General features: G+C 43.5%; 1 protein-coding gene across 1 annotated transcript in view; it reads left to right on the plus strand.

Annotated features, from left to right (window-relative positions):
* Positions 1-19,358, plus strand: part of si:dkey-1d7.3 (transmembrane protein 132D) — a 44,812-nt gene extending 25,454 nt beyond the window's left edge. Inside the window, exons 4-9 of the mRNA XM_029620340.2 lie at positions 5,027-5,207; positions 6,300-6,443; positions 11,310-11,518; positions 12,487-12,784; positions 15,648-15,839; positions 16,999-19,358. Of these exons, the coding sequence (XP_029476200.1) occupies positions 5,027-5,207; positions 6,300-6,443; positions 11,310-11,518; positions 12,487-12,784; positions 15,648-15,839; positions 16,999-18,465 (2,491 nt within the window). The 3' untranslated portion in view covers positions 18,466-19,358. The remainder of the gene's footprint in view (positions 1-5,026; positions 5,208-6,299; positions 6,444-11,309; positions 11,519-12,486; positions 12,785-15,647; positions 15,840-16,998) is intronic.
* Positions 19,359-24,495: the final 5,137 nt, after the last annotated feature.

Here is a 24,495-nt window from a genome sequence, read left to right on the forward strand (position 1 = left end):
AAGCTACAAATGGTTCTGAACATCTTATTCGTTACAAAACTGAGTGATTGCCAAATTTCTAAAAGCCCTACATTTTCCGCTTTCTTAAATGGCCTTCCTCTGTCCTGTTACCACTGACTGATATAAGTAGTGAACGATTGTTGATGCACAGCACGTGTCGAAGACAAGGGTAGAATAAACAAACAGGTTTGTTATAGATTTCTGATAATTCTCCTTGTTAAAACATCATGATTTATTTGAACCTTTATTTAACTAGGCAAGTCAGTTAAGAACAATTTCTTATTAACAATGACAGCCTAGGAACAGTGGGTTAACTGCTTTGTTCAGGGGTAGAATGATAGATTTTTATCTGTCAGCTTGGGGATTCGATCCACCAACCTTCAGTTACTGGCTCAACGCTCTAACCACGAGGCTACCTGCCACCCCACCTGTTAAAATAGGAAGAAGGAACAAATTGCAAATCTAGAATTTTGATTGAGGAATAAAACTATTGAATTTCATCAGTTGCCTTGTTGGTGTGGTCATGGCATTTTTGCGACAGCCTGTTATTGTATGAAGCAGGTCTATGTTACATTGTGATGAATCACTCTCATTGTAAATAGACTGAAGGGACTATTCAAATTCCTCATTAGGGAACTATTTTAACAGATATATGTGACATAGTTATTTGCTTTAGGCAGTAATTCCCCTGATTTACATTAGATATATTATTATGAGACCTGGTGATTTCCCTGGTCAGGTGAGGTCATGTGGTCAGGAAGAAACTCTGGGCCCTAGTTATAATCTCATGCAATGTGCACCGGTTTCCCGGACAGAGATCAAGCCTAGTGCTGACTAAAAAAACACTCCCCAATGAACAATATTAATTGAAATAGACTATACGACTAACCTTTTACCTGGGAAACCAGTCCTATAACTACAAGGAATAACATACAGTAGTTGACAATGCAAATCAGTTGTTTGTAATCCTCTGAGATTATGATGACATCAGTAAGAACGTTAGTATTCCTGCGGTCTACCACAGTGGGGGAGGGATCAACTGGGTTAATAAGAACACTTTAAAACCCTCAAACTCAACTCTGGACCTCGAAGCCTGTTCCACTGCATTTTTTCATTGTTCCGCTCTAATCGGGGCCTTCTTTAGATTGGGATACCAGGTAGGTGCAATTCATTATCAGGTAGAACACAAAATTAGCAGGCTCCGGACCTCGTAGGGCAGGTATTCCCAGGGGTATGCGCAATGCTGTCGGGTGTACGAATACATTTTAAAAATGTGATTTATTTTTCTCTTCACGTTTTCAAACAGTACATTTATATTTTCCAACGGGGCTATACATTTGTGTGTTTTTTTTCTTGCCTGATTAGCCTAGTTTCACTGCCAAAAATAAAATGTAACCATCTAGTGTTTAGCAAAATAGCAACACAATGTCAAATACAGGTAGCCTAGTCAAATAATTAACATCCAATCATATTAACCGTTACTCTCTCACAGTAAACCTTCACTCTTGTGCAGACATTTAGAAACTAAACATGACAATTGGAAAAATAAGCGTCAGGAGTTTTTTGAGGGAGAATAAAGACATATAAAAGCAACAGATACCATTAATAAGAAAGGGCTAGAAGTGTCTTATATGGTGAGCTACCGAGTGGCTAGGACAGGCAAGCCCCATACTATTGTGGAGGACTTAATTCTTTCTGCTGCCATATGGCTGGGATATGCCGGGGGAAAAGTCCCAAAAAACTATACAGACAATTACTTAATTACGTATCAGTGACTTGGCAGGATATGTTTTGAAACAATTACTGCTTCACGTACATGCCAGTGAATTATATGTGTTACAGTTGGATGAGTCAATAGATGTGGCGGGCCTGGCACAGCTCCTGGTATATGTCCGTTACGTTTATGGGGGGTCAATTAAGGAGGACAACGTGAGAGGATATTTTTTAAGTACTGGACAGCTTTGTGACATTACATTTACTTTGGTGGTTAGATGTGTTGGTATCTGTACTGATGGCGCAAAAGCCATGACAGGGAGACATAGTATAGTAGTAACGCGTGTGCAAGCAGTTGCTCCCGACGCCACTTGGGTACCCTGCAGCATCCATCGAGAGGCTCTTGCTGCCAAGGGAATGCCTGACAGTTTGAAAGACACTACAGTGAAATTTTTTATCTTTGTTAAAGCAAGACCCCTGAACTCTCGTGTATTTTCTGCATTATGCAATGATATGGGCAGCGACCATGTAATGCTTTTACAACGTGCTGGTTATCAAGTGTCAAAGAATTGACACGTTTTTTTTAATTGAGTGACGAGCTTAAAGTTTTCTTTACTGACCATCATTTTCACTTGTCTGACCGCTTGCATGATGACAAGTTTCTCACACGACTGGCCTATCTGCGTGATGTTTATTTTCACCTGCGTGATCTGAATCTAGGATTACAGGGACTCTCCATAACTACATTCAATGTGCAGGACAACATTGAAGCTATGATTAAGGAGTTGGAGCTCTTTCTGTCTGCATGAACTTGGACAACACACAAGTCTTTCCGTCATTGTATGATTTTTAGTGTGCAAATGAACTCAAGCTTACGGACAATGTCAAATGTGATATAGCGAAGTACCTGAGTGAGCTGAGTATGCAATTACGCAGGTATTTTCCCGAAACGGACGACACAAAATACTGGATTCGTTATCCCTTTCATGCCCTGCCTACACTTACCGATATCTGAACTAGAGATCCTCATTGAAACTGCAACAAGCAGTTCTGTGAAAATTGAATTTAATCAGAAGCCAATGCCAGATTTCTGGATAGGGCTGCACTCAGAGTTTCTTGCCTTGGCAAATGACACTGATGCCCTTTGCAACCACATACCTATTTGAGATTGGATTCTCGGCCCTCCGTAGCATGACAACTAAATACAGGCACAGACTGTGTGTGGAAAATGATTTAAGACTGAGACTCTCTCCAATGCATCATTTAAAGGACACCCTTCTCATTAACCTGTGGTGAGTTATTCACAATTTTTGATGGACAAATAAGGTTTTATATGTAAGATGGCTAAATAAAGAGCAACATCGAATAGTGTGTGTGTGTGTGGCAGGGTTTAAATGATGGCAACAAAAAAAGAGCGTGCACAGCTGGAGGTTGAATGTTTGAAGGGGTACAAGGACTATAAAAAGTTTTGGAACCACTCTCGTAGGGTAGGAGTTGAATACCCCTGGTTTAGAATGTCTCTTCATTATGTGATCTTGTAATCCCCCATCTTTATATCAGACACATGTTGTTAGTGACAACTCATGTCCATTTGTCAATTGTTATTTTGTCATTAAAGGCATTTGATCTATGTACTCAAGTGATGTACACAAGTCACTGCTGCCAATAGATTTCAGTTGCTATATTATTCATGTATGTATTTAATTGAAAACATTCTGAGAAGTTGGCACCATAACTGTATATGACGCTTAATTTTTTCTCATGGACACATGTAGAATTGTAACAGGCCAGGTAACGTGGATGTGTAAAGCATCACATCTACAGTATTTATTGATGGACTGGACATGTGATGCTGTGTGATGCTGTCCTCTAAAGCCAACGTGTCACATTATCAAAAATGTACCGTCAACAAGGAACATGCTGCTATCACAGCACTACCTGATCCAGATGGCAAAACAGACCTCTGCCCAGCAACCTCCCAGCACTTTCTCTCCCCCTCAGACTCAGACACACACACACACACACATACACTCTCCAACCCGGCTCAGCGTGCCGCCCGTCCGACCCACTTATCTGTAATCATCAGTAATCATCAGTGCGTTATCCGGGCTTAAGCACTGGCCGGCTTGCTCCAGGGAAGATTAGGAGCCCAGATATTCCAAGTCCCAGCAGCTGTATTAACTAGTGAATAACCAGTGAACACCCAGGCGGGTGGACAGAGGTCCCCCCCATGCATCCACTCTGGAACTGATGATGGGAAGATATACAGGCTGTGACCACCAAAGCCCTCAGAGGGAAAATTTACACTTTTTTCTCCTCCATTCCTGTCTAGTAGTAATTGAGTGGAATCATGGTGAAAATGGTCCCAATGAACCACCAAGACTCCTGTCCAATCCCTTTTATTGAGAAAGAAGTGAATGTTGAGCAAAGCTATCTAGAGGTCCTATCTGAGCATTAGAGATGCTGTCAAGGCTCTGACTGGTTTAAAAATCCTTAGGAGTCGATTGAGTTACCAGTGCGGCCGTCAAAATCCATCCGTTTAAGAAGATATCCGTTTTTTTTTAATGGGCTGCATCTCAATCCACCACATCCGCCTTCAGATACACCACTGTTTGTCAGACCAGGAGACGTCCCAAAAATCGGTCTTCTAACAAAAACGTCTGTAGCATCAGAATGGTTTTGCCTTAAGGCTAACATGATCACTCTATGGAAAGACGAGACTCTCACGAACACGATGCCATTCTCCGGGACTCGTCTGAAGGTAACCCGGTACCGGAAGTATGGAAGTAGTTTTATACCAACAAAAAAACGGGATAAATATGTGTCCCAAATAAAATATATTTCCTGAGCTTTCTTATATCTCCTAGATATAGGACAGACACTTCAAACTCTATTTTGACATTTGTGAATGTGTTATTCAATGTGTTTCTATGGGCTATAGTAGTAAAGGCAAAGTTAAATATTTGCATCTTTTTTTTCTAATTATTATTTTATACATACAGGGGTCCTAAAATTCTAAATCAAATAGCTCAATGGTATGACCATTGAAGTGATGTTGACATCTGCTAGGTTGGAGGAACATGAACAACTATGATACCCAAACTATGACTGTCAACACTTACCTAAACTACAGTATAACCAACGTGTAGATCAAACCAGGATCGTTTTCATAATATCACTGGGACTTTGAATATGCATGTTAGATCTTGTTGATTGCAGCATTCATGTCCATTCATGAGCTGTGAAACATTGTATTGAATATGATTTTGTGAAAATCATTAGAATGCAGAACGGGACTGTAACTCTCTTCCAGGATTATCAGGGGTCTGTTGGAGGTATTGCAGCTTGACTTTGAGACCAAGGAGTTGACTGATCAACAATCAGAGAGCCAGATGATCACATGGCGTTTTGAGACAGGAAACATAAAGGATGTCGGCATCATGAGGATCTATACCACTCAGAGAGACTACGTGGGTCTGGCACCACTGGTCATGGTGAGGAGTGTGTGTGTGTGTGTGTGTGTCAAATCACATTTTATTTGTCACATGCGCTGAATACAACAGGTGTAATGTGTGTGTGTGTGCGTGCTCATGTGTGTGCTCGAGTGAGTGCGTGGCATTTTATTACTATGTGTGCATGCATATCTTTGTCTATGCCAGTTTGTATGGCACAGCAGCAGCTGCATTAACAGTAACACCACCACTGTATTGTCCCTGCAGCTTAACTGTGAGTTGAATTAAACTCCCTGGACGTGTAACTAAGTGTAGGCTGGGTGTACCATCATTTTACCTCTATTGTTCTCTCATCGGGTTTGATGTTTTATGATGGCGATAAAGGAACAATAAAGTGTGTGTGTAAATGATTGGGAGAGCCCTGGAGAGGGGATGTCAGGGGGGGGGGGGGGGGGGGGGGTTTAATTGTTGACCGGCTGAGTGCCAGCTCCCTTGGCCTCTAGCTTTGATCAATTCTGTCCCAGGTCACACTCTCCCTCAGTCAGTGTTAATGAAGTTGACGTTCATTGAGAGGATCAAACGGCTCCCATAGGTAGGAATGGACCATCTTTTTAATGAAGCCACAATGCATATTGATTTATAAAATGTCTCCCTAAGTATGTACTAAGTACAGATCTGGATTGTCAGAAGACGCTAATACCACCTGCAAACTTGTGACCGAAATCAAGCACACTTCCATTACGTTTGTGAGTACTTTACACATTCACAGCAGTGTTTGTGGCACAAATCCCATTGAATTGCTTCAGTACAGTAGGTTTGTACCAATAGTCAGTTAGGTTTGGGTGACTTTCAGAGGCAGAACTAGAGCTTGTCCTTTCTGAATCGCGGTCAGCAGCTGTTGAGCTGTGCTGCTGAGTTTAGAACAGCTGACAGGCTGCCCTGCAACATCTGTCGAGTGCTTCAGTTAAATCTACACCAGGCCAGGGCATACAGTCATCAGCCACTGTATCCACCCCTACAACTCCTAGATTAAGACATTTTATTAGAGAGCATCATCAGTTTGTGTATGTATTTGTATGATAATCTGCCTGCCTGCCTGACACGGTCACTGTGTCCTGTCTTGCCCCCTTGTAGGACAGTGACGTGCTGAACACAGCTGTTCTGACTGCTAAGAAGGTGTCTGTCCCAGTCAGGACTCTGGCTGTGGAGGCTGACGGCTCCGTCACTGATGTCACCAACTACACCAACTGCAGGTCCACTGATGAAAACGTGCTGAAGGTACAGCATTGGAACCCCTTTTTAAATATTCACTGTTTCCCTATGTTGCAAGATAACAAGTTGGGTATGGGCACCCACAACACAATAAAATCTCATACAAAACCATAGTTACACATCAATTAAAAACAACACCAAATCCTCCTCCACAGTAACTAAAGACAACAGACTCTGAATACCCCATATACTCATAAACAGATCAATATTGTCAAGCATTTCGCTACACTCGCATTAACATCTGCTAACCATGTGTATGTGACAAATAAAATTTGATTTGATTTGAACCAGTTTGTAATAGGCTGTCCCCAAATAGTGTTCTTTCGGGTCTTCCATATTGCTAATTTAGCTGCCCCTAACACATAATTAAGCAAAATAACTACACCCCTTCGACTAAACCTGTACTTTAGACCAAATATAAACAGTTGGGAAAAGAAAACCTCTCCCAAAGCTGAGAACCAAGAAGTGATCAGGTCAATCATCCCGACCAATCTGGAACACTGTAAAAACAGATGTGCCAGAGTTTCAGACCCAGCACAGAAAGGACACCCTTCCCCAACTGTCGGATCCAGGTATACCAGATGCATAAAGGAAACCCTTCCCCAACAGTAGGATCCAGGTGTACCAGATGCATAAAGGACACCCTTCCCCAACAGTAGGATGCAGGTGTACCAGATGCATAAAGGACACCCTTCCCCAACAGTAGGATGCAGGTGTACCAGATGCATAAAGGACACCCTTCCCCAACAGTAGGATGCAGGTGTACCAGATGCATAAAGGACACCCTTCCCCAACAGTAGGATGCAGGTGTACCAGATGCATAAAGGACACCCTTCCCCAACAGTAGGATGCAGGTGTACCAGATGCATAAAGGACACCCTTCCCCAACAGTAGGATGCAGGTGTACCAGATGCATAAAGGACACCCTTCCCCAACAGTAGGATGCAGGTGTACCAGATGCATAAAGGACACCCTTCCCCAACAGTAGGATGCAGGTGTACCAGATGCATAAAGGACACCCTTCCCCAACAGTAGGATGCAGGTGTACCAGATGCATAAAGGACACCCTTCCCCAACAGTAGGATGCAGGTGTACCAGATGCATAAAGGACACCCTTCCCCAACAGTAGGATGCAGGTGTACCAGATGCATAAAGGACACCCTTCCCCAACAGTAGGATGCAGGTGTACCAGATGCATAAAGGACACCCTTCCCCAACAGTAGGATCCAGGTGTACCAGATGCATAAAGGACACCCTTCCCCAACAGTAGGATCCAGGTGTACCAGATGCATAAAGGACACCCTTCCCCAACAGTAGGATCCAGGTGTACCAGATGCATAAAGGACACCCTTCCCCAACAGTAGGATGCAGGTGTACCAGATGCATAAAGGACACCCTTCCCCAACAGTAGGATGCAGGTGTACCAGATGCATAAAGGACACCCTTCCCCAACAGTAGGATGCAGGTGTACCAGATGCATAAAGGACACCCTTCCCCAACAGTAGGATCCAGGTGTACCAGATGCATAAAGGACACCCTTCCCCAACAGTAGGATCCAGGTGTACCAGATGCATAAAGGACACCCTTCCCCAACAGTAGGATGCAGGTGTACCAGATGCATAAAGGACACCCTTCCCCAACAGTAGGATGCAGGTGTACCAGATGCATAAAGGACACCCTTCCCCAACAGTAGGATGCAGGTGTACCAGATGCATAAAAGACACCCTTCCCCAACAGTAGGATGCAGGTGTACCAGATGCATAAAGGACACCCTTCCCCAACAGTAGGATCCAGGTGTACCAGATGCATATTGGTGGCTATGGCTCCATGTATTATCCTCCATTGGAGGTCAGCTGTCCTCTTTTCATTAGGCAGTTTGTGAAAGAGGCTCTTCAAAATGCCACATCCCTGGTGGCGTGCAGGCCTTACGGGACTTGACAAGAACTCTCCAAGCCTGCATAACATACTCATAAAATGGAGTCAGGCCAGGCAAATCACCCCCCTCCAGCTTTAAGAGGAAAAGGTGCTTGTCTTAGCCCAAACAGCCCGCTCTCCTCATCAATGTGTAGGCTGTGTCGACCCAGCTAGAACCGTCACAGTACAACAGTCTCTGGGCTGCTTGAAGACGGAAAGCCATGATCCTGGAAGAAATGTCCACCAAACCTTGCCCACCCTCGTGCAGTGGCAAGTACAGGGCTAAAGCTTTAATCCAATGTTGTCCAGACCAGAAGAAATTGACAAGGGTCCTCTGAAGCTCTTGTATCAGACCCCCCCCGGTGGCTGTAAAATCATTAGTCTGTGCCACAGGGTAGAGGCAGCAAGATTATTAGCTACCAGTACCCTTCCCCTATAAGACAGCTGGGGTAGCAACCATTCCCACCTTGACAGTCTGGCACACACTTTCACCAATACACCCTCCCAAAACATGACATCTAACAACTTAACATTAAAATACCAGTAAGATGATGACCAAAGTGGACAGGACAAGTGAATATCAACAGTAACAATATGGTGATCAGAGAAACCCACAGGAGTAATGTCACACCTTCCAACCCTACAAGAGTAGTGATCAGATACATACAACCTGTCTAACCTTCCAACCCTACTACAGTAGTGATCAGATACATACAACCTGTCTAACCTTGCTGCAATGACACGACCTTCATTAACTTTTAGCCATGTGTACTGCCTAACTTTTGCATTCCTTACTCTCTACACATCAGAAAGCTCAAACTCAGTTAATAGACCAGACAGGCAAGTTGCTGACCGCCCCTCTTGGTCACACTGTCTTAAGGTTTCCTTTATTTTATTTGATCAAATACAGCAATACGCTCTGTACCCTCATTAGGAGCATAAACATTAAAAAACTAATAAAAAACCCATAACATCCACCTTGACCAATAAAACCCATCCCTTGACAATCTCTGTTGTAGATACCACATTCACCCCTTAGCCTGAGGAAAACAAAATTGCCACCCCAGCACTGAAATTAGTACCATGACTGAGTACATGCCGCCCCTCCAACCACATACCCCAGTCAACCTCATTAGCCTCATCACTATGTGTCTCCTGTAGAAAAACTACATTAAGCCTTTTCTGTTTCATTACTTCTAATACCCAAGCCCTCTTATTCCTGTCCCTTCCCCCATTAATATTGAGAGAACCTTTCCTTAGTACCTCCATATAGAAAAGAGAAAGGAAAAGCAGAAGAAACCAAAGAGAAAATAGACACCCTATGAGGCATGATCATCATCATTGTTTAACCTGACCACGTTTCCCACTACCTTTTGCTGCTGTGACAGCAGTAACACATTTCCTCAAGTGAAAACGCTTCTTCACGTCCAACTGGTCTAATCCCACCGTCTTCTGTAACATCACAGCTGACCTCACAAACGTATCAATGTCAAAACAAATCTGCCAATTTGACAGATTTCCTAAAAGTCTGATCCAGTCTGATCCAGGAACCCATTTACCTCCACTAGATTGTAAATTCGAGTCGTGGACCAGCTGCTATCATATCAAGAGAGATATCCATATCCTTCTCCTGATCCTCCTCAACTGAGGCCACAGACCACTGACTCCCTTCTACCACATCCCTCTCAATACTCCCCACTTGCACCCAATCACTCGTACCAGGCATCTCCTCCACTACCTGGGAGACTAGCCCCACCTGCACCCCCTCCTGTACCCCAGCACTCATACTGGGCACCTCCTCACCAGTCTGAGGAAATGGTTCTTCAGATCCATCCTTACCTTCTGCAGCCTATTTTTCTGCTGCATAACATTTCCCTCTGGTACAAGTTGCAACTCGGTAGCCTAGTGGTTAGAGCGTTGGACTAGTAACTGGAAGGTTGCAAGTTCAAACCCCCGAGCTGACTAGGTACAAATCTGTCGTTCTGCCCCTGAACAGGCAGTTAACTGTTCCCAGGCCGTCATTGAAAATAAGAATTTGTTCTTAACTGACTTGCCTAGGATGGTAGTTAAATAAAGGTAAAATAAAAATTGTGGCTGCTCTACCGCTGTCGGCCCATCTCTCCCTACATCAGTGGGCCCAGAGGACCACCTGCGCACCTCCCTCTGCCTTCTCCCTTTTCGGGCAAGCATGTCGCTTATGGCCAACATCATCACACTCAGACTACCTGTACTAGCATGAGCCATATACAATCTGTTGTCATACTTGACCACCACGGCTTTATTCATCCATGACACATAAGCAACATTCTCATATCCTACCTTCTCTCCTACGGCGACCAGAAACTCCTCCACAGTAGCTTCAGTAATACACCTAAAGCTGTGTCGAAGTCATCCCCGCCAAAAAAGCCTAAAGCTGTGAGGTCACCATCCCCGCCAAAACCAGGGTAATTTCGACACGAAAAACAATATACTTAATTCTACCACAACAACTAAATAAAAATAATGATAACCTTAATAATGAATAGGAAGAAAAGAAACGTAAAAGAAAAACCAAGATATCTAACTCTACACAACACTCGCACTCACTCACACAATTCCCAGCATGCACCAAACACAAGAGAGAGAGAGTCTTTTCAAAGTAAGCCCTGGAACTTTATCCAGTTTCTTTCATATCACTCTCTCTTCCCGATCAGTGACCCCTGTTAGAGTAAAGCACCTCACTGGGTCAGGGTAAAGGATGATCCCCGAGCATGGATACATTTCTATACACATAAACACAGATACAGTAAGATGGTTCCACAGCATGCTCTTTCTCTCTTCTCTCTCTCGGCACTTAGATGGATAAGCCTACAGTATGTGACTATGGGCACAGGGACCTCACGTTTGATAGAACGCTTGCTAACCACTTAAATAACTCCACATGGAGAGGTTGTGTTCTTTAACTCAAACCCCCCCCAGGTGTCGGATCGTTGTGACTATGTGTTTGTGAACGGGAAGGAAACGAGGGGGAGGATGAGGATGGTACTCAACTTCACCTACAGCTACCTGAGCGCCCAGCTGGAGATGAGTGTGTGGATGCCCCGCCTCCCTCTGGTCATCGACGTGGCTGACCCCGAGCTCAGCCAGATCAAGGGCTGGAGGGTCCCGGTGGCCGCTGGCAACAAGAGGTATGGTTTTGTTTGTTTACAACTCTCCACATATCGATGTTAGTAGAGCTTTCATCTCGGCCAATGCTATTTTAAAGCCATAGTACAGAATGGGAGAGCTGATGCCATGACCTGCCTGAGTTTGGCTTTCATTACATTTTAAAGAAGGATTTAATAAATTGTGAGTTGTACAAACGTCATAAAAAATCATCACAAGAGCTACTGGTAGTGACCCACTGCATAGTGACAAAGGATGAAATCAAAGAACATTAAATGTAAGTAGGATTTCACAGAGCTATACCCAGAATCCTAAACCCCTAAACCACAAAATAGTGTGTGTTTACCAGCCTCATAAACTAGAGCTGTGCTGTTCAGACAGATAGATGAATTCATAAATGCAAGCAGTGCAGTAAGTACTATGACAGAGAGGGTACGGAATGGAAATCCCCCAGCTTACCAGCCTTGCCTAATGCATATTACAGAGAGACTCTATAATAATCAACTATAATCACATCACTGTTAGTTACATAAGTGTGTTATGCCCTGTAGATGGGACTGTATAGACTTGCTCTCAGGAAACAGGTCAGTAGGGTCTCTCTCAATACTGAGTGTCGTATCGCTGCCTGGTTCTCACTCAATACACTGACGTGGATGGATGGATTGTGTAGGGTGTTGTTGTTTTTCTCTGGAGATATCTTAACATGGTTTTGGGTGGTTTCAGAGCCAGCTACCCAAGTACATTTAACCCTCAGTTATTTTTTGAAGACGTCTGTCAGTTCTTGGTTTAAGTATACTTAAGCAATAAGGCCCTAAGGGGTGTGATATATGGCTAATATCGTCTCATATACACACGGGTGGGTGGTTGGGTTGAGCTAATTAGCACCCAGTATCAAAACTACCCGGTTTACAAAATTTATAAAATTATGTTTTGTCTTGCATTACTCTGGTCATAGCCATAAATCCCCTGTGTCTGTGTGTGTGTGTCTCAGGACCAGCTGGGACAGTGAGGAAGAGGAGGAGATGAGGAAGGGCAGAGGCTGCATGCTACAGTACCAACACACTGTGGTTAGGGTGCTCACACCCTTTGTAGCTGAGCCGTCGGACCCAGCTCCAGACCCCATGGCAGGGAAAGTGGGGGGGGCTTTGGAGAGTTTCCTGGGGACAGACTGGCAGGTGGATGTCACCAGGCTGGTGCGTTACTCTTTCAGGGTGAGAGACCCAGCTATAGCCAGACTACAGGCTGGGACTGTACTGCAGGGACGCGCTGCAGGGACCACGACACTACAGGTAATGTGTTTGTATGCGTGTGTACATACAATGCCTTCAGAAGGTATTCAAACCCTTGATTTTGTCCACATTTTGGTGTGTTACAGCCTGCCTTTAAAATGGATACTATTGAGATTTTGTGTCACTGGCCTACACATAATACCGCATAATGTCGGAGTGGAATTATGTTTGTTTTTTAAATTATTACACATTTTATTAAAATGAAAAGCTGAAATGTCCCCGCGCGGGACGGTTGAACCAACGTGCGCTAATGTCATTAGCATGAGGTGAGACTGAAAAGATTTGGTATGGGTCCTCAGAGCCTCAAAAGGTTCTACAGCTGCACCGTCGACAGCATTCTGACTGGTTGCATCACTGCCTGGTATAGCAACTGCTCGGCCCCTGGCCGCAAGGCACTACAGAGGGTTGTGCGAATGGCCCAGTCCATCACTGGTGCCAAGCTTCCTGCAATCCAGGACCTTTGAGTCAGAGGAATGCCGAAAAAATTGTCAAAGACTCCAGCAACCCAAGTCCTAGACTGTTCTCCCACACGGCAAGTGGTACCAGAGCGCCATGTCTTGGTCCAAGAGGCTTCTAAACAGCTTCTACCCCCAAGCCATAAGACTCCTGAACATCTAATCAAAAGGCTACCCAGACTATTTGCATTGCCCCCCTCACCCCCTCTCTTTTATACCACTGCTACTCTCTGTTATCATCTATGCATAGTCACTTTAATAACTCTACCTACATGTACATATTACCTCAACTAACCGGTGCCCCCTCTCATTGACTCTGTACCAATACCCCCCTGTATATAGTCTCACTATTGTTATTTTACTGCTGCTCATTAATTACATGTTACTTTTATTTCTTATTCCTTTACGCATTTTTTAAAACTGCATTGTTGGTTAGGGGCTCGTAAGTGAACATTTCACTGTAAGGTCTACACCTGTTGTATTTGGCGCATGTGGCTTATACAATTTGATTTGATTTGTAAGTAACAAGAACATTTCCCAGGACATAGACACATCTGATATGGGCAGAAAGCTTAAATTATTGTTAATCTTATTGCACTGTCTAGTTTACAGTAGCTATTACAGCGAAATAATAGCTTGCTATTGTTTGATGAGAGTGCACAGTTATGAACTTGAAAATGTATTAATAAACCAATTAGGCACATTTGGGCAGACATGATACAACATTTTGAACAGAAATACAATGGTGCATTGGATCAGTCTAACACGTTGCACATACACTGCTGCCATCTAGTGTCCAAAATCTAAATTGTGCCAAAGCTGGAATAATACATTGAGGCCTTTCTCTTGCATTTCAAAGATGATACAAAAATATATTTTTTTAATTCTTTGTATTATCTTTTACTAGATCTAATGTATTATATTCTCCTACATTCATTTCACATTTCCACAAACTTCAAAGTATTTCCTTTAAAATGGTGTCAATAATATGCATATCCTTGCTTCAGGTCCTGAGCTACAGGCAATTAGATTTGGGTATGTCATTTTAGGCGAAAATTTAAAAAAGGGACCGATCCTATTAACTTGATTTTTGAATGACTACCTCATCTCTGTGCCCAACACATACAATTATCTATAAGGTCCCTCAATGGTGAAGTTATTCATTACAATTTGGATGGTCTATAAGTACACCCAGTCACTACAAAAATAGAGACGTCCTTCCTAACTCCGTTGCCAGAGAAGCCAACGGTGATGGATGGATCAACAACATTGTAGTTACTCCACAATACTATCCTAAATGACAGAGTGAAACCAAGGAAGCCTGTATATCAAAAACATATTCCAAAACATGCATACTGTTTGCAATAAGGCACCAAAGTAAAACTTCAACATATGTGGCAACTTTATGTCCTGAATACAACCTGTTATTTTTGGGGTAAACACAACACATCACTGAGTACCACTCTTCAGGGTGGTGGCTGCATCATGTTATGGGAATGCTTGTCATCGACAAGAACTAGGGATTTTTTTTATCATAAAAAGAAACGTAATAGAGCTAAATCAAATCAAATGTATTTATATAGCCCTTCGTACATCAGCTGATATCTCAAAGTGCTGTACAAAAACCCAGCCTAAAACCCTAAACAGCAAGCAATGCAGGTGTAGAAGCACGGTGGCTAGGAAAAACTCCCTAGAAAGGCCAAAACCTAGGAAGAAACCTAGAGAGGAACCAGGCTATGTGGGGTGGCCAGTCCTCTTCTGGCTGTGCCGGGTGGAGATTATAACAGAACATGGCCAAGATGTTCAAATGTTCATAAATGACCAGCATGGTCCAATAATAATAAGGCAGAACAGTTGAAACTGGAGCAGCAGCACGGCCAGGTGGACTGGGGACAGCAAGGAGTCATCATGTCAGGTAGTCCTGAGGCATGGTCCTAGGGCTCAGGTCCTCCGAGAGAGAGAAAGAAAGAGAGAAAGAGAGAGAGAATTAGAGAGAGCACACACTGGAGGCTGAGACAGGAGGGGTCAGGAGACACTATGGCCCCATCTGAAGACACCCCCGGACAGGGCCAAACAGGAAAGATATAACCCCACCCACTTTGCCAAAGCACAGCCCCCACACCACTAGAGGGATAAGCACAAGCCAAATCCTAGAGGAAACCTGGTACAGTCTGCTTTCTAACAGACACTGGGAGACAAATTCACCTTTCAGCAGGACAATAACCTAAAACCTGAGGCCAAATATAAACTGCCGTTGCTTACCAAGACAACATTGAATGTTTCTCAGTGGTCTAATTGAATCCCAATTTGCAATTCAACAAAATGTGGAAAAAGTCAAGGTTTTGAATACTTTCTGAAGGCACTGTATGTGTCTGTTTGTATACTAATGTGTGTGTATGATGTTGCAGGTGATGTCTCCTCTGTCTGACTCGATCCTGGCTGAGCGGATGGTCAGGGTTCTGGATGACAAAGTGAGCGTGACAGAGCTGGGAGTGCAGCTGGTGTCTGGCCTCTCTCTGTCCCTCCAGCTCAGCCCAGGGAGTAACAGGGCCATCATCGCCATGGCTACCACACAGGAAGTCATGCAGAAACCCAAGCAGGTAACTAGCTGTAAAATAAAACCTGTATTAAACCTATTATGCAAAATATAGAACTTCCAATATAATACTTTTTCCAAAGAACAAGCCCCAACACATTGTGCCATTCAGAAGCTGGGGCACTGCTAGAAAACTGTACCCTCAAAGCCCTTCATAGATATCGGGCAGGAAAATTATCAATTTCACAGTGTAACCTGGTGGTCTAGTAGCATATGTTTTGTCCCTGTGATTTCTGTGTGTGTGATTTAATGGTGTCCACAGCTCAGGCCTGTAGTACAGTGGCCACGCTGTGAGTCAGGCAGGGAGCACGCACACAGTTTAACAGCTCACACATTAGCCGGGCAGTATGCCCATTCAAAAACACTTCCCAAACTGTGAGCGGGGAAACCATTAGGCAGTTGTCCATACTTCATAGCCAGCATTATGACAGCCCTGTGCTGCCTTGGGGCCTGGTGAACCGCTAGCTTGACCCAGTCAATACTCAAGCTATTAGAATGGAGCTCGCGCACATGCCCATTTGTTTCTGTGATGGGCTGTGTTAATGTAAAATTCTGGGCTATGCATAATGTATTTCCCCTCAGAATATAGGCCAGGCCTCTTGCTCTAGTCGTTCATATCAGTTTACAGCTCTCTGGTTCTATGGTCACTGGACTGACTTGTGGTGGGGGTAATTACCCACATTGCGCCCTCTGGTGGCTATTGTAAACAGTGTTTATTATGCATCTACTGTATATTGATATTGATCCCCTGTGGTTAAATTGAGTTTCAAAGCATGATTTGATAGGACTGTGGTGTGTGTGGTACAATAGCCGAGCTAATTATAAAGAGATTAACAGAGGCAGTTCTTAGATACCAACAAAAAGATGGATTATCTAAAATGGCAACCCAACCGACGAAACACTGAGGCAGGAAATTAAATAACTGTAGAATTGTGAACCATTGGGTTGCTTGAGGATCCTTTGGAAAGATACAGAATCAGTTCTGCTCCTGATTTACCACCTACTATTATGCATTATCACAAGATCTATTTATGGGAGGGAATATTTGGAAATAAATTGATGAACAAAACTTGGGGAGAATATTGATTCCATTGTTGCATTTTGTCCTATTTTGGATTTCCGTTGTCCTCTCCTGATCCAGTCTCTGTGTTGTCTCTCCTTAGGAGGCACTGGTCAGCTGCTGGGTCCAGTTCAGTGATGGCTCAGTGACCCCTCTGGACCTCTTCGACCGCAGCGTCTACTCCCTGACTGTGACTTCATGGGACGAGAGAGTGGCGACTGTGCGCCGGACCCCCCAGTCAGCTTTTATGGTGGCGGAGGGCGAGGGTCAGGGGGCGCTGGTGAAGGCAGAGCTGAGGATTTGTGAGGAGTGCCAGAAGTCCAAGAGAAAGAGCAAGCTGGTGGTGGGCAACGGGCTTCTCAGGGTCACTTTCCAGATGGGCAGCAGGCCCGACGGAGGGGACACTGGTGGGGGTGTTGCTCAGTATGGCAATGATGGTTCAGAGTCAGAGGGAGAGCCTAAGCCTGTTGTGACATTACCATGGGAGCCCACAGCAGTCGTGGCATCACAACGAGAGCCTGAGCACGTTGTGACCTCACCACAGATTCTAACTGAGGGGGGTGGAGACAGACGCTCGTTCAGGAGTACTGTGCCAGACCTCCAGGAGACCATCATGACTGACGCCACCACATCATCTAGCAGGGCTCAGGAAGTGGCTGGAGGTGGCATCTCTACCATCAGCACCACTACCACCAACACTGACAGTAGTACCACCACCATGGGCAAACCTGGCACTGACAAACCTCTGATGACTGGCAGACCTGGCAGGGATAGAACCCTGGGAAGAGGACAGGGGCTGAGGAGAGACTGGGGAAACCTGGTGGAAAACCCAAACCAGAAGAAAGAGATGCCCAAAGCAGAGGCACCACCCCAGAAAGAGCAGCCCAAGCAGTCCAAGCCACCGCTGGTGGTGGAGAGTGACCTGGTGAGGACATTTAGAGCCATGTCAGACCTAGAGATCGGTATCTTCGCCCTGGTGGGGGTCTCCGTGGTGGCCATCCTGGCCTTCCTGCTAAACTGCACCTCCTATAACCTCTGCTTCCGGGTCCACAAGACCCCCATCCAGGGCAACCCAGATCCCAACAGCCCTAAGGAGCACAGGAATGACTGGGTGTCGCTGGGGACCACCACAGGTCCCCAAGTCTCCACCCTCAAGCGGGAGAACCACCGCTCAATGGAGTCCAACTGCAGCCTGCAAAGTCACAGCTCCATAGATACCCACCGGGCCCTGGAGAGCAGTCTGAGTATGAGTGCTATCCCAGAGAGGACAGCCACCCTGGGCAGGAGGACCAGCTCCCAGCAGGTTTCCGCCCTGGACACCACTGCCCAGCGTTCAGCCACCCTCCTACCCAAGCCCACCTGCAGCGATCCACTCCACTCCCCCACCAGCAAGAGGAACCAGGTCCAGTTCACCACCTTCACCACGCTGGACATTAAGCACCTGGCTGCCCTGAAGAGGAACGAAGTGGACTTTAACTGGCCCAGTCAGGCTGGGGGAGCTGGGGAGCCTCAGGGGCCCCTACCTGACATGCCATGGCCTGTAGTCAGACCCCTGGGTGAGCCAAAGTGAGATTCCACATGGGTTGCGTGTGTGTGCGTGTGTATGTGCGTGCGTGTGTGTGTGTGTGCGTGTACATGCATTTGTGTGTTCTGAACCTGTTTAAGTGTATAAACTGTGTAGGTAGAGTATACACATAATAGGTGTATGGACACTGTCATTCCATTATATCACACATATTATGTCACACATATTATATCACACACATGAACAATTTACACACATGACCAAATTATCAAATGAAAGACCAGACCTCATTAATATGGGATGGTAAAAAATGTATATTTCTACAGATTGTTTACACTGTTTAAATGCAGTTTAATAATGTTTAATTTCCTTTCGCTTTTATATATTTGTATGACTCCTCCACAAAATAGCTTCAGATTTCACTTTGTACCAGTTTTTAGGGTAATTGCAATATGAAAGACACTATTTGTAGTTGGTTATATACTTTCCAGCCTTTGTATATTTGTATGATTCCTCATCAGAATAGTTTCAGAGTTTGTACAATTGTTCAGAGAAAATGCAATATTTATGAATATGATTGGAAAAATGATTTTATACAGACCACCCTTTTGAATGGACATTTATTCAAATTGTATGTGCTATGCAAACACAGTTCATGGTCATGTAGAGTTTGAATTGAATATCGGCACCAACTAAACAATGAAAATACCTCTGCTACAAGAATTGTCTTGGGGGAAAGAGTTCTTCCATTTGAAAAATAAATAAATAAATATATATATATATATATAATCTTGTCCTCAACACAGAGCAATACATTTTAAAAGAGAGGATTATTTCATGTGTAAATGAAGACGAATGGTGCTCTGTCTGTGCAATGATGTTTTGATGTTCAATTCCTATGAGATTATCCAATAAATTACTGAATGAAGGACCAAATGGATGGTTTGGGAACAGAATTTCATCAGTATTGTCTTCCACCATTATTCCTTTTTATTTAAAATAATGTGATTATTTTTATATTCAAAACACTTAATAATGGGTGAAGTTGTCCAAAATATACTTTGTTTATTACTATAAAAGACAATGGAAATTGTGAGATTCCCTGAGCTTTGGTTTGCTCTGGATGTCATGTGGCATACAGTACAATATGTCAGTGGCATCACAAGAGTAGGTCTTGCTGCAGGGGTCCCCTCCTCTATGTGGCCTGTGAAATGAAGGAACTTTTCACTCCACTTTGATACAAAGTGATTTTCATAGCAGGTTAGGTGGGCATTTTCGCTAACTCTTTTCCTAACCTTAACCTGATCTCCTAACCTGCTACATTAATTATCCTAACCTGTTACGAAAAAGTCACTTTGCTATTGAATTGGCATAAAAACCGTGAACTGAAGTCACCCACTGAATGAGGTCCATTTTGAGTGATAGGAGTAAGTGAGAGGGAGTGAATGAGTGAGTGAGTGAGAGAGAAAGAAGACAAGAGAGAGATCTCCCTTTTGCTTATTGCGATAGCGCCAACACACTTCTGTGGAAATGCTGTTTGATATCTTCTGCCGAGGCACACAAGTGATAACTCCCTGGCTCCCTCTCTATGGTGTAACCGTGGCGACACATCTCTAAATTACATTTCAACAGTAAAAAAAACCTGTACAAGCTTAAACTAACCCAGATAATCTGATGTGCTGATGCACTGAACCTCAAACTGACAGCAGAGGATTTGACAGCATGTGTCATTTCCTTCTGCTGTAGAGGGGGACGGATTTGAAGTGTTGATAAAGGCTATTTAATAAATTTTCCCAAAATTCTCTCCCTTTACACATCCACCATGTTTGCTATGTGGACAGACTCTCTCCCCTTCAGACAGTTTATCTTTCTTACAGGAGCTGGAGAGTTAAATACACTTTCACCTGCGACAGTTCCCGTGAATCTCTGCAGTGTTTCTGACCACAAAATGACTGTAATAATAGAGATTGACATCAACTGACATTAATGTGTAAAGCCAAATATAAAAAATACTGAATACTAATACTGAATATCAACTTTATATATGTAGATCAGCTTTAGTATTGCAGATAGATTGTAGCTACCATCAATATAATTGTCTACATCATTTCTAATCGACAATATTTTTTTTTGTAAATACACTACCGTTCAAAAGTTTGGCGTCACTTAGAAATTTCCTTGTTATCAAAAAAAAATATATATATGTTGTCCATTAAAATAACTTTAAATTGATCAGATATACAGTGTAGACAGCTAATCCAAGTTTATAATTTTAAAAAGCTAATTGATCATTAGAAAACCCTTCTGCAATTATGCTAGCACAGCTGGAAACTGTTGTTCTGATTAAAGAAGCAATAAAACGGGTCTTCTTTAGGCTAGTTGAGTATCTGGAGCATCAGCACTTGTGTGTTTTATTCTAGGCTCAAAATGGCCAGAAACAAATAACTTTCTTCTGAAACTCGTCATTCTATTATTGTTCATGAAATAGTACCCGCAAAACAATACCCGCAAAACACCAGTCTCAATGTCAACAGTAAAGAGGCGACACCAGGATGCTGGCCTTCTAGGCAGAGTTGGGAAAAAAAAGCCATATCTCAGTGTGACAATAAAAAGAAAAGATTAAGATGGGCAAAAGAACACACACTGGACAGAAGAACCCTGCCTAGAAGGCCAATATCCCGGAGTTGCCTTTTCACTGTTGACGTTAGACTGGTGTTTTACGGGTACTATTTAATGAAGCTGCCAGTTGAGGAATTGTGAGGAGCCTGTTTCTCAAACTAGATACTCTAATGTGCTTGTCCTCTCACTCAGTTGTGCACTGGGGCCTCCCACTCCTCTATCTATTCTGGTTAGCGCCAGTTTGCACTGTTCTGTGAAGGGAGTAATACACAGCGTTGTACAGAACTTCAGTTTCTTGGCAATTTCTCACATGGAATGGCCTTCTTTTCTAACACAATGTGCCATTGGAACACAGGAGTGATGGTTGCTGATAATGGGCCTCTGTACGCCTATGTAGATATATATTTTTTAAACAAGCTAATCCAGCTACCATAGTCATTTACAAAATTAACAATGTCTACACTGCTTTTCTCTCAAAAACAAGTACATTTCTAAGTGAATAAGTAGTGTGTATAAATATATATACAGTACCAGTCAAAAGTTTGGACACACCTACACACCTAGGTTTTTCTTTATTTGTACTATTTTCTACATTGTAGAATAATAGTGAAGAACTATGAAATAACATACAGTTTAGAGATCATTATTTATTTCAGCTTTAATTTCTTTCATCGCATTCTCAGTGGGTCAAAAGTTTACATACACTCAATTAGTATTTGGTAGCATTGCTTTTCAATTGTTTAACTTGGGTCAAACGTTTTGGGAAGCCTTCCACAAGCTTCCCCAATAAGTTGGGTGAATTTTAGCCCATTCCTCCTGACAGAGCTGGTGTAACTGAGTCAGGTTTGCAGGCCTCCTTGCTCGCACACACTTTCAGTTCTGCCCACACATTTTCTACATGCTTGGGGTCATTATCCAATTGGAAGACCCATTTGCGACCAAGTTTTAACTTCCTGACTGATGTCTTGAGATGTTGCTTCAATTTATCCACATAATTTTCCTGCCTCATGATGCCATCTATTATGAAGTGCACCAGTCCCTCCTGCAGCAAAGCACCCCCACAACATAATGCTGCCACCTAAATGCTTCACGATTGGGATGGTGTTCTTCGACTTGCAAGCATCCCCCTTTTTCCTCCAAACATAACGATGGTCATTATTGCCAAACAGTTCTATTTCTGTTTCGTCAGACCAGAGGACATTTCTCCAAAAAGTGAAATCTTTGTCCCCATGTGCAGTTACAAACCGTAGTCTGGCTTTTTTTATGGCGGTTTTGGAGCAGTGGCTTCTTCCTTGCTGAGCGGCCTTTCAGCTTATGTCGATATAGGACTCGTTTTACTGTGGATATAGATACTTTTGTACCGGTTTCCTCCAGCATCTTCACACGGTCCTTTGCTGTTGATCTGGGATTGATTTTCACTGTTCGCATCAAAGTATGTTCATCTCTCGGAGAGAGAATGTGTCTCCTTCCTGAGCGGTATGACGGCTGCGTGGTCCCAAGGTGTTTATCCTGTTAGTACTTTAGGGGCAGTATTGCATTTTTGGATAAAAAGACGTGCCCGTTTTAAGCGCAATATTTTGTCACGAAAAGATGCTCGAATATGCTTGGAATTGATAGTTTTGGAAAGAAGACAGAGGTCGTCGTCGCCGGCCTACTAGCTGCCACTGATTCTTTCCTCCCCCTCCTTATGTGTTTATTGAGTACACCTGTTTTGAGTTGGGTATAATTAGCGAGGCTTTATTAGTCAGCCGGCCCGCCTGGTTCTTTGTGCGGGATTAATTATTGTGACCTTCTGTTTTGTGTAACTTGTGTGCACGTCTGTGGGTTACGTGGTTTCCCATTTCGTGGGTTTTGCTGGACAGTTTAAATCCCCTAGTTTGGGAAATTTGTTTTGTTATACGCCCTGTGTTTTCGTGGGGTTGGCTTATGTTCGTCGTTTTGTGCATTAAAGTAGCACTACCCTGAACTCTCTGCTTCCTGCGCCTGACTTCTCACCCACTACACTCAGAACGTTACACTCATACTGAATAGTGTACTTTATACTTGACATTTTATTTTCCCAAATCGGATAGGCATTTTCAAATGTACCCCAATGTATAAAAAGGAAAGGTAGTTGGGTTTGGCAAGCACTTTGCGTTTCCTGTTTGTCATTCATGAACAACAGGGAGGAAGGACAATCTCCCTACATCTGTGTAGTGGCCCATTAATCTGGAGCATCAGCTTCCCTATTGACAAATTGAAGGGATTGGGGTCGTTATGTTGGGCTGGGATTAGTGTGCATTAGTGGACCCTCTCTATGGCACATGCCCTTTAATGTGGGCCAGAGAAGACAATGTTGCTTACTTGTTGCTATGTTAACAACACTACCCTGGGTCATATTCATCACGCTCAATGGGGCAAATGCTGTCAAACTGAAATCGAGTAGGAGCGTGTCACGTCCTGACCTTAGTTCCTTTTTTTATGTCTCTATTTTAGGTTGGTCAGGGCGTGAGTTGGGGTGGGCATGTCTATGTTTTGTTCTATGTTTGTATTTCTATGTGTTTGGCCTGGTATGGTTCCCAATCAGAGGCAGCTGTCAATCGTTGTCTCTGATTGAGAACCATACTTAGGCAGCCTGTTTTCGCCCTTGAGTTGTGGGTAGTTATTTTCTGTACCTGACAGAACTGTTGCGTTTTTGGTCTATGGGTTTTTATGGCAGTGTTCTGGTTATAATAAACAACATGGAGACTTACCACGCTGCGCATTGGTCCGATATTTCCTACTCCTCATAAGAGGAGGAGAATCGTTACAGAGCGCTCGTGTACTGGACAGGTTTGGATGGTGCCATCTCGTTTTGAACGTGACTCTGCTCCTGATTTTCCATAATAGATGGAATGTTATTCTAATATTGTCTTTTCTACTAATGATATACAGTGCCTCTAACCTTATGCATGTTCTTTCATGTAGGCTACAGTATTTAATTGAATCCTCTGATATGCTACTGTTGAAGGAAGTTTGTATATGAGTGGTGTTAAATAGAAAGGATATTGCCCCAGATACTGTTTAAGTCTTCAGATGAATAAGAAAATTCACTAATAGTGAAGGGATGCAGTGTGCAATGGCAGTTCTGCCTGGTGCTTCATTAACTCACAAAAGGCAGGCATCAACTGGTGCACTTGCCGTAACACATCTCGCAGATCTCACTGATCAACAGTCTCCCATTTCACTCATTGATACGCAACGATAATGTCTTTCTGTAAAGCAGGGCAGGTTAACTATGGAGCACGGTGAGGAAGAACACAAATGAAACAGTGGCAGATGAAAATAAACCAGGCCAGTAGAGCACAGTAGCCAAGTCGACAGACATCTGGAAAACAGAGGAAGGAAGAGAGAGAGAGAAGTTGGAAGCAAGAGAGAGAGGTTAGATATGGAGAGAGAGGACACAATAAAATGAGACGATTAAGCCCACAACATCCT

Source organism: Oncorhynchus nerka, linkage group LG19 (genome assembly GCF_034236695.1).
Source record: "Oncorhynchus nerka isolate Pitt River linkage group LG19, Oner_Uvic_2.0, whole genome shotgun sequence".
Taxonomy (NCBI): domain Eukaryota; kingdom Metazoa; phylum Chordata; class Actinopteri; order Salmoniformes; family Salmonidae; genus Oncorhynchus; species Oncorhynchus nerka.